General features: G+C 43.8%; 1 protein-coding gene across 1 annotated transcript in view; it reads left to right on the top strand.

The window, feature by feature from the left end:
* The window catches only part of KRT31 (keratin 31), a 16,732-nt gene extending 13,286 nt beyond the window's left edge, over positions 1-3,446 (top strand). The window contains exons 2-8 of the mRNA XM_006901627.1: positions 17-320; positions 550-632; positions 1,018-1,174; positions 1,937-2,098; positions 2,192-2,317; positions 2,478-2,698; positions 3,320-3,446. Coding sequence (XP_006901689.1) covers positions 17-320; positions 550-632; positions 1,018-1,174; positions 1,937-2,098; positions 2,192-2,317; positions 2,478-2,698; positions 3,320-3,446 — 1,180 coding nt within the window. The remainder of the gene's footprint in view (positions 1-16; positions 321-549; positions 633-1,017; positions 1,175-1,936; positions 2,099-2,191; positions 2,318-2,477; positions 2,699-3,319) is intronic.
* Positions 3,447-11,340: the final 7,894 nt, after the last annotated feature.

Genomic DNA, 11,340 nt, shown 5'->3' with positions numbered 1-11,340 from the left:
TGAGCTGCCGCACCAGCTGCTCCTCCCGGCCCTGCGTGCCCCCCAGCTGCCACAGCTGCACCCTTCCCGGGGCCTGCAACATCCCCGCCAATGTGGGCAGCTGCGGCTGGTTCTGCGAGGGCTCCTTCAACAGCAGCGAGAAGGAGACCATGCAGTTCCTGAATGACCGCCTGGCCAGCTACCTGGAGAAGGTGCGGGATCTGGAGCGGGAGAATGCGGAGCTGGAGTGTCGCATCCGTGAGTACTGCCAGCAGCAGGAGCCCTACGTGTGCCCGGACTACCAGTCCTACTTCCGGACCATTGAGGAGCTCCAGCAGAAGGTGAGGGGACCTTGCTGTCATCCTGAATCAAAGGGAATTTTGAGGCCTCTGTATAGGTCAAGAAATTGTGTTTCTTGCTTATGTGCTATTTTCCCCTTGAAATAGGATTATTTCCCCTCCCCCCCCCCAAAATGCCTTTTTAAAGGCCATTTTGCTTAAGAGCATTTGAAAGAAGTTGGTGTTTTCATATTTAGTTTGGAACCTGACCGAGCCATTTCCTGTCCCTCAGATCTTGTGCACCAAGTCCGAGAACGCCCGGCTCGTGGTGCAGATCGACAACGCCAAGCTGGCTGCTGATGACTTCAGAACCAAGTGAGTTGCTCAGAATGAGCTCTGCTGGCTGCCTCTTGGTGTTTAACCTCAAATTGAAGACAAGAGATTTTTGGAATTTTCCTGAACGACGGGTAATCTGTCAGTTGGGAAGATTCTGTAAAGTAATCTGTGTGTGGAATGGGGTGGTGGGATCAGGGGATGAACGAAGTAAAGAAAGCGTCCACACATAGATGAGGATTCAAATCAATCTGCTTATTTTGGTATCAGTATTGAGGCTTCTTGGCTAAACTTTCAGAACTCCATGTCATGGGTCTACGCATTGGAGAGATTAAGAAGACAAAGTGAATAGTGAATTGGGTTGTCAAAGATTTTTCCTGTGGGCCACAGAGGTCGACCAGTTATCATTCCGACTGTCCTTGTGCAGGTATGAGACGGAGCTGTCCCTGAGGCAACTGGTGGAAGCTGATATCAACAGCCTCCGCAGGATCCTGGATGAGCTGACCCTGTGCAAGTCCGACCTGGAGGCCCAGGTGGAGTCTCTGAAGGAAGAATTGATGTGCCTCAAGAGGAACCATGAAGAGGTGAGCCTTGAAATGAGAAATGGACAAACTTGATTCAGTAAGGGCGGCCTTAGTTATTTGGAATGGTGGAACTAGGGGTACCAGATTCTGAAGGCTGCATTATCAATTTCTTCTAAAAACACCAAAAACACCATACCTAAAAGAATGAAACCCTTCAATGATCCCAGATGGAAAGGATCTTTCCCTTTAAACTGGTGCATCATTTGGGCTTCCCAGAGCTTTTCTATTTGCTTGTAATTGATTTTTCAAGTTGGAGGATGAATCCCAGTATTGCTGTGTTACTGTCGTGCAATCATTTCTCTTCTCCAAAGACCGTAATACGCAGCTTGATTGATGAACCAGAATTCTTGCCCTTTCAAGATCTTGGTGGAAAAGTTACTTGGGGTTTCTCCTCTTTCTTTAGGGGGCCGTGGCATGATTGTACTTCTTATGTGATGGCAAGAATTGTTTGGCGTGTGCTCTGAAATTGTGCAGTCAGCGCTTTGCATTAGGCGATCATGCACAACGACTCTGCAAAGGGGAAGAGTTTGGACATTAGTTCATCCTTCAGTGGCCATTCAGTAAATGTCCAAGAATGCTTTTTGACAATGTCACTCTAGTGAGGAGAAGGGAGTGCTGCATGAAATGCAGACCACTCAGCCTCGAATTGTCACAAATAGCCCCATTAATAGTTTCTTTTCCAAGGAACTAGACTGACAAGGCTTTGGAAGGTCAAGTGATTTCTTAGAGACTATTCTTCATGGAGGAATCTATTTTTTGCAGGAAGTCAACACCCTACGTTGCCAGATTGGAGACCGCCTCAACGTGGAGGTGGACGCTGCTCCCACTGTGGACCTGAACCGAGTGCTGAATGAGACCAGGTGTCAATACGAGGCCATGGTGGAGACCAACCGTAGGGACGTGGAGGAATGGTTCACCACACAGGTGGGCACTGAAACATGCATCTGCTCTGGAGGGGAGGCCCCAGCACTCTTATTTAGGGGCTGATCCCTTTCTTCTCCCCTCTGGATATTTCAGACAGAGGAACTGAACAAGCAAGTGGTTTCCAGTTCAGAGCAGCTGCAGTCCTGCCAAGCAGAGATCATTGAGCTGAGACGCACAGTCAATGCCCTGGAGATCGAGCTGCAGGCCCAGCACAACCTGGTAGGTTCCCTTGGGGTCCTGATAGAATTCAGGGTCTTGGAGTAATTGTAAGGGTTGGAAATTATGAGAAGGGAGAGAAAAGATGAGTGTTTGGTGATTTTACAAGAATTTAATGCTTTGGGAGAAAGAGCTTCACGTCTGTTATCTTTCCCCACTACAGAGAGACTCTCTGGAAAACACATTGACTGAGACAGAGGCGCGCTACAGCTCCCAGCTGGCCCAGGTTCAGTGCATGGTCACCAATGTTGAAGACCAGCTGGGTGAGATCCGGAGTGACTTAGAACGACAGAACCAGGAGTACCAAGTGCTGCTAGACGTCAGGGCCCGGCTGGAGTGTGAGATCAACACGTACAGGGGCTTGTTGGAGAGTGAGGACTGCAAGTGAGTACACCACCGGAGGTGTTTGCTGAAGCCACATACACCTGCATGTACTACTCAGTGGAGATCTAAACAAAGACTGCATGTCTTGAATCAGAAATTATACCTTTGCATGAGACAAACTCAGATCAGAAAGCACAATATGAACCATCATAAATGTAAGCTTATTGTGTAGTTAGTTCCTTTTTATTTAATCTGACTATTGATATGCAATTAATGCTATTGCTTGAGATTTACAATATGGTATTTATTGTGCACAGGAGTGCATTTTGATATAAAATCTTATTTGGCTTTGTAGTAACTAGGAAGGCTGGATCAGTATTCTTTACATTCTTTGGGTAAAAAAGTTGGGACTTAGAGAAGTTAAGTGATTTGCCCAAGATCATTAGCTGGGAATGGATAAAGTAGGGACTAGGAGTGAGATTTTCTGTTTCCATCTAGTGCTTTGGGGGCCATGAGATAGGGAGGTTGTTAAGTTTTGTAGGGAGTTTTGCAGTAAGTGAGCCTGTAAGTCCTGTTACAGACCAGGCCAAGTCCTGACAGGCATTCCATTCTTGAAGTCTCTCTGGTATATAATTACAAGCCTTTTTCAACTCACCTTTTTATATTATTCTTTGTTTCCAGGCTGCCTTGCAACCCCTGCGCCACAACCAATGCGTGCAACAAACCCATCGGACCCTGTGTCTCCAATCCCTGTGCCCCCTGCACGCCACGTCCCCGCTGTGGGCCCTGTAATTCCTTTGTCCGCTAGAGCCTAGGGACTGCGAAAGGGGCAAGGGCACAGGGCCCAGCGTGCCAGAGCTCTGGCCTGACCCTGGCTTAGTCAATGAAAACGGCCCCTAAACACAATTATCGTGGTTGGGATTGCCCTAGGAAGGCAGCCAAGAGACTCGTCTGAAGCGTCCAGCCACCTCCACCCTCTTCAGAACGTTCCTGCCCACTTTTTCCTTCACTGGGGTCTGTTTCCTTCCTCTGAGGTGCCAGCGGTCCACCCTTGTAATCTCCTAATAAACCTGATTTCTCTGGCAAAGCAGACACTTGTCTCATTGGTATTCATTTGTTTCAATATGCTCATCGCTTGAATACTCTATAAAAAAGCCACTTGAAAGTCAGGTCACATAATGACCCGACTCTCCATACAAGAGTGGTTCCACGCCTAGAGGGTAGATGGTTGGCCTAGTACTCTGGACACACACAGTTAAGGCAGTCTAGCCTCACCTTCAGGGAGCTGGACCCATGCCTCAGAGCCCAGTAGGCAGGCTGGCCAGAGGGAGGGCAGGGTACTGCACAGTCACAGCCCCTTCTGCCTCTTGACTGCATACAGGTTTTTTCTCTCTGTCCCCTCTGTCTGGACATCTCCTAGAGCTGCCAGTGACCAAATGTGAACAGGGAAGGAATGAGCAGCTGGGGGTGGGAAAGAGGCTCTGGAAGACTTGTGCTTTTTCAGTTGGAAGTTCAACTCTATAGTATTCTGATTTATCAGGGCCTAGTCATTTTTAGGGGCACCCAGCAAAGGAACTCTTTGGCTTGTCCTGTCATTGCCAGGATGCCCTTCTTGTCACCTAAGATAGGGATTAGGATCAATCTGAACCTGCAGCCACATTCTTCCTTCCCTAGCTCAGGGAGACCCCATCACATCCTTGGTCAGAACATTGTCCTTTCTCAATTCAGTTCAACCAGTTTCTGTTGGTTGCCTAGTCTACAAACACTGGATGGTGGGGTAGGGAGAGACACATGAAAAAAAAAAAGACACAATTCCAAGCTTCAGGTTATTTATGATATGTTACAGGGGATAAAAATAGTCCCCCAATGGTGCTACTGTGCGGTCAAGTCCCTCTATTAGTGCAAAGAGTAAATATGGTGCTAGAAGTACATCTTGGGGAACTGAAGGAAACAGATACTGGGAACTGAAGGTGCCAGTGTTTAAGAAAGAACATCCTTAAGTCTAATGAAGGTACAAGAATGTAATAAACACCAACTTGCAAAAACCTAAGAGGCCTGTTTTGAGATGAAAAGGCCAGAGTTTCCCCAGGCCTCTGCTTATCATATCTGAGGCTGGTAATGGACTCTGCTTTGGTGAAACACTTTCCTGGGTACTGAAATAATAAAATGAGCTAGAATAATACATTTTTCCCCCTGTAAAGCAGCTATTCTCTCTACCATAGTTTCTCTCTTAATCCTTGTTTTTAAATTTCAAATTCTAGGATGAGTTCAGACCAGCTAATCTTACTACTTTGCTTTTGAGAAGGCTCTAATCTAGGACTCGTTCTCAGGCCACTGCTGCTGTCCTGTGTCAATCTATCTTCTTCTCACTGACCTTCTACTTTACTAAGCGTGATATCTTCTTCTATGGATTGGTGCCTTTTGACAAGATGCCAAAAGTATGTGAGGCCAAGTTTCACCATTCTTGCCTCTAGAGTACCCTGGTTACACTTCCTCCAAGATGTGTTTGTTCTTTTGACAGACCATTGTATATTCAGTACTCTTTGTCAACGCCACAGTTCAAAGGCATTGATTCTTCAGCCTTCCTTATTCAGATTACAATCACTCAAAGATCACAGTCAAGAAAATGCTATGGGATGGTTCTACTCTTTAACATGTATTCTTTAAAAGTCACAATTAACAGCATCTAACAACAATAACAACCAGCTAGTTCTTCAAAGGGAGACTATCCTGGATTACCTGAATTGTGTCTGTGCAATCATAAAGGCTCTTAAAAGTGGAAGAGAGAGTCCAAGGAAGCATAGGAGGGAATTATGACTGGTCAGAGTGATGTAAAAGGGACTTGTCTATTTGTTGGCTTTGAAGATGGAGGAAGAGGGCCATTATCCAAGGATTGCAGGAGTTTTAGCAACTGGATAAGATAAGGAAGTGGATACTGTCCTAGAATCTTTATTAAAAAAAAATATAACCTTGTCAACACCATGATTTTAACCCAGTGAGATAAAACTTTGGTTTTAGACCTATGTTAAACTTATGACCTATAATAAGTTTTGGTTGTTTTAAGCCATTACGTTTGTAATAAATTGTTAAAGCAGCTCTCATCTATTGAACATCTATTATAGATTAGAAAGAATCTATATATTTTTTAAAAGTAATACTTAGAAAGAGTCTATATCTTAACCTTCAAGACAACCATGCAAATGAAGTCCATTTTACAGCTGAGGAAATTAATCCTCAGAAGCTTGCTCGAGATCACTGTTAGTTACTGACCATGGTGCCATTTGAGCCAGGTTCTAGTTGCACGTGAGGCACTGCTATAGAGGGTGGGGAGTGATGTAAAAGAGTAGGACAGAATGAATATACTCAGGTCGACACCATTCCTCAGTCATTACCTGCTTACAGAACAAGCAAGACTTGGAGGAACTGCAACCAAGACGCTTCCTAAGAGGCAAGGATGATGAAACTTCATCTCACATACTTTGGACATATTGTCAGGATAGGCCAGTCCCTGGAAAAAGACACCACGCTACGAAGGGTGGAGGGTGGTAGAAAGAGAGGAAGACCCTCCACAAGATGGACTGACACAGCGACTGGAAAGATGAGATTGAGCATTTCAAAGACTGTGAGGATGGTTCAGGATCAGGCAAGCGCGGTTCAGCTTTGTTGTTCACAGGGTCTCTGTGAATCCCAGTAGACTCAATGGCACCTAACAGCAACAAACTCATGTCTTCTCAAGGGCAGAAAAGCACAGTCATTTTGCTATTGCTATAGCATGCCCAACCTCAGAGTCTGCTTCTGGTCCTGCTGTTTTTCACACAAAACCTCCATACAAGATTTTATCCAGTCTCTATTTGATGATCTCTATTTGATGGTCTTTGGCCCCAGGTTCATCTTCTGAGGACAGCCCCAGTTTCGCCCATTTAACTAGATTATTTCACATACTCTTTGTTCTTTGGCAGCCGGGTTTCTTGGTTCCTGGGTTGTCTTGATCTACTCTTCCCGCCATGGGGCGCTTGATTTACCCTAGACTGACTTCTCAGATATTTTTATTGCTCTTGTTCTTTTCTATTTCCCCTGCAAACTTGTATTTATTCTGAGATTGAGTTAAGGCACTTTTAATATCTTTATGTCTGGGGTCAAAGCTATTGCTGAAGCTTTCGTCAGCATCACCAGGAAGAACAGCAGGACTGTCCAGGAGAACTCAGCATTTTCCTCTATAAAAGCCCATCCTGTGATTTCCAGGAGTCACGCCTCATGACTAGCTTGTGGAATTTGTCACCTTTTAAACCTCCTGGTTTACAGAGGAGTGAAGCAATATGCAAGAAGCCTAAATGTATCTTCTTGTCTTTGTGTCCAGAACTGGCATTGGATTCATGATCTTGCCTCTGTGTTTTCTCTAGTTCTTGTTTTGTCATACCCTGGTCTAGCCTAGTAATCTCATCTTCAATTCACAATTAGTTGTGATGAACAAGAAAGACGTGGGATTTCTTGGACAAGCTGAATTTCCTTCCAAAGTTTCAGTTTCTTAGTTTCTGAGACATGTTAAAAGTAGAAGCTGAACAAAAAGTTTTATGGTGAGGATGGGACATTATATGTGAAGGCAGACATATGTATGACATATACTTGACATTGTATATCAAGGAGATTGCTTGGCTAGGAAGTGATGTACTGATGTTTGTTTCTTTTTTTTTAATTTTATTTTATTATTTTTGTGTGCGTGTACCGTCAAATCAGATCTGACTGGTACTGGAGGAGATTGCCCCTCCTTCCCCGGCAGAGCATCTGGTGGATTTGAACCGTGCACCTCTGGGATTGTAGTTGCAGCTTCTTGCCACTAGGCCACTGATGTTTGTTTCTGTTCTACCTCATACTTTTAAAAATATTAATTTCACTGAACATTTACAGAGATTTTGGATTTCCATTCATTCACTGTTGCACTTTTCTCCCCACCTCCCCACCCCTAGTTCGCTCTTCTCCTTGAAAAGCAAAAGAAAAACTTCTTCATTGGTATATGAGGCACCCTCCTCCCTGAGTATACTCCACTCTGCAACCCTCATTCTGAACTCTTATGATAATCATAATTCCCTAAAATATATTAATTTTAAACTGTTCTCTCCCTCATCAGCTACAATGCAGTATACATAATTTATCCAGTTTTTCTCAGTCTTACCCCCACCCTGATGTCAGCCTCATTCTACAACAGTGGCACCATACAGTATTTGTCCTTTTGTGACTGAGTTATTTCACTCAGCATAATGTCCTCTAGGGTCACCCATTTTGAATAATATTGCATGAGTTCCTTGTTTTTCAGTGCAGTGTAGTATTCCATTGTGTGAATATACCACAGCTTTTCTATCCATTCGTTTATTGATGGGCACCTAGGTTGTTTCCAACTCCTTGCTATTGTGAACAGAGCCACTATAAACATGGGTGTGCATATATCTGCTTGGATATCATTTATGGTCTCTTTAGGGTATATTCCCAGGAGTAGAACTGCTGGATCAAATGGTATTTCTATTTGCAACTTTTTGAGAAAGCATACCTCATACTTTTTAAATTGCAGTTTTCTTATAGAAAAGTCAAGTGCTTCTAACTTTAGTATTCTTAGATTCTAAAGAACAGGGTTAGGTAAGCTTTCTCCTAGTTCTAAATAACCTTAGATCAGGCCAATGTACATCTTCACTTGGTTGTTATTGTTCTTAGATGCCATTGAGGAGTCTACAACTCATAGTGACCCTATGAACCTTGTCTTATCTTTCGCCAACACCACAGTTCAAAGGCATGGATTCTTTTTCACTTTTCCTTATTCATTGTGCCACTTTCAGGTGCACAAGAAGCAACTGAAATACCATGGCTTGGATCAGGCTCACCTTAATTTTAAGTGGACGTTCTTGCTCTTCACTTGCTTAGATGTAATGAAGAGGCAATCCAATTTCCATTCCGGACGTATCAACTAACCATGCAAAAGGACAGTCACTATTTAAAAAAATAATCTAAAAATTGGGGGGAAAAGGACAGTCATTTGGCTGGGGAGAGAACTAACTTGGTCTTGATGAGAGGACTGCTTAGACAGAGAGTCCATCACAGCACTGTCAAGGGCGTGAGGTTGAGGGAGCAAGGTTCCCCAGTAGGAAACAGAAGGAAATCTATTAGGGCAAACAGCTGGCACAAATGAATCTAAGATTTTTCTTCTTTTTACCTTCATGAAGTCAGAGGAATTTTGATGCCAAATAAAAGATTTTTGCACTATACATAGAGGTTTAGTTTCCAGAGTCAGGTATCTGTGCATTTGAGTTCTACCTTTGCCACTTATATATTTCCCCCAAATATCTTTTTGTCATCAGTAAAATGAGAATAATAGGACCAACCTTACAGGGCTGATGGGAGGATTAAATCAGAAAATGTACAAAAATTGCTTAGTATCTCATTGGACACAAAGTAAATATTCATTAAATATCATCATCATCAAATTTTGCATCTAGCCACAGGCTGGGAGATCGCCAGAGGATGAGGAGATCCCACTTCAAAACCAGGAAAGAAGCGTCAGTGGTGATACAAACCCACATGAAGAATTTGTTCTCTAGAACCACTCCAGGTGGAATGGAGTCCTGATTCTATTCGAGAGGGCAAGTGAGCTATGCTCTCATCTAGCCACTAAGTTAATGTTAAGATATGCAATTTGTTGCTGATTAGCTCAGAAATATGATTGTATGCCCCTGGTGCTTAGAAGATAAGTGAAGATCTGCTCACCACTGGGCTAGCACAGACGCCATAGTCAATTATTCACCAAAGTTAAATTTTCACAAAATTCTTCATATTACCTATTTGGGTCAATGATAGGAAGGATGAAGGTTACATTAAGAATTGTTCTTTCTAGTTGTGGTATATTCACACAGTGGAATACTATGCTGTATTGAAAAACAAGGAACTCATGCAATATTATTCAAAATGGGTGACCCTGGAGGACATTATGCTGAGTGAAGTATCTCACTCACAAAAGGACAAATACTGCGTGGTGCCACTGTTGTAAAACAGGACTGACCTCGTGGTTGGGGAGAGACTGAGAAAGATGGGTTCAATAATGTATATTGCATTGAAACAGTTGAGGGAGAAAACTATTTAAAAGGGATATGTGATTAGGTATTTTTGGCATGACAGGAGTCTAGAGTGAAGGCTGCATAGTGGAGTGGACCTCGGGGGAGGTTTTGTAAAACAATGAAAGAATTTTTCTTTTACTTTTCCAAGAAGGTAGTGTACTAGGGGGAAGGGTTGGGAGGGGAGAAAAGAGCAACAATGAATGAATGGAAATCCAAAGTCTGTAAATTTTTACTGAAATTAATAATAAATTCAAATAAAGAAAGGAATTGTTCTTTCTATATGTTCATCTGTATTATCTTATTTTACAACAAAACTACAAGGTGAGCAGCATCATTACCGTGTCCATTTAAGAGATAAAGCAAACACGATGGAGGAAGGGAAGCTGACCTCTCTGAGCCCACGCAGGCTGTCAGTAAAGATGTAAATCCAGGTCGTTCAACCCCAATGCGGGGTGGGGGTGGGGTGTCACATGGTCTCTGTTGCCAATGTAGTTCAATAATAGTCATATTGCTGTTGTGTGCTGTTGAGTTGGAACCAACCCATAGCTGACCCTCCAGCAGGTTTTCAGAGGCAGGTAATTGCATGGGAGGAGATGGCCTGCCCATCTTTCTCCCGAGAAGCAGCTGGTGTATTTGAATCACGTGCTTTTGGCATGGCAGCACTGCTTCTTACCACTAGGCCATCACAGACAACACATAAATGAATGGGTGTTATTTTTATAAATAAAGTTTTATTATAATACCGTAAGTGGCAAGTCAAACTTCGCCTGGGGGCTATAGTTTGGAAATTCTTGCTTTAGCGCTACTCCTACCTTGACATTGAGTTTCCATTTTACTTTCTTAGTTTTCAACCAGGAATATTCAATTATTGTCAATCCTTCCATGCATTTGCAGATGTCCTAAGCTCCAATCAATACCCTCACTGAGTAATTATCAGAATCCTTGTAGTTAATACAAGAAGAATCTTGCTATAAGGCAAAGTTGAGTTCAATCAAAACCATACGAAGATCTGGGAGGAGAGGGTCACCTGGAAGAGTATTCACCCCAAGCTCCTTTTCCAGGGAATGAGTGGCAAAAGCTGTTGGTGAAGTGTCTGATTCTCAAACAACTCTGGCTCATGTCCTCACTGTCCTCCCCTCTGAGTAATGGGGAGAGCCATTTGGGGCTGTGATGATTCTGTTTCCTTTGAAGCCATCTGATGAAACTGTGATTTCACCAACCACCAGCATCCAGGAGGAGCCTGATGTGACACAAGCTGAATGGAATAATTTTATGGGCTGAGAGGGGACTCTCTTGAGGCATCTAACTGGCGTATTTTGGAGAAAAATTAGCTGAGGCATTGAGGAAAGAAAATTGTGTTGTATGCCCAGCCCCCACCCACCATTAAGGGTATAAAAGGACCATGGAGGAGGGAAAGGCTCATACCTCATCCACATCCACCCAAAGCAGTTCACCTGCTCTACCATCATCTCTTCCAGCACCATGTCATACTCCTGCTGCCTGCCCAACATGAGCTGCCGCACCAGCTGCTCCTCCCGGCCCTGCGTGCCCCCCAGCTGCCACAGCTGCACCCTTCCCGGGGCCTGCAACATCCCCGCCAATGTG

Source organism: Elephantulus edwardii, unplaced genomic scaffold, assembly GCF_000299155.1.
Source record: "Elephantulus edwardii isolate Elephantulus edwardi_28Jun2011 unplaced genomic scaffold, EleEdw1.0 scaffold00340, whole genome shotgun sequence".
In the NCBI taxonomy this organism is placed as follows: domain Eukaryota; kingdom Metazoa; phylum Chordata; class Mammalia; order Macroscelidea; family Macroscelididae; genus Elephantulus; species Elephantulus edwardii.
This window is presented reverse-complemented; position numbering and strand designations above follow the sequence as displayed.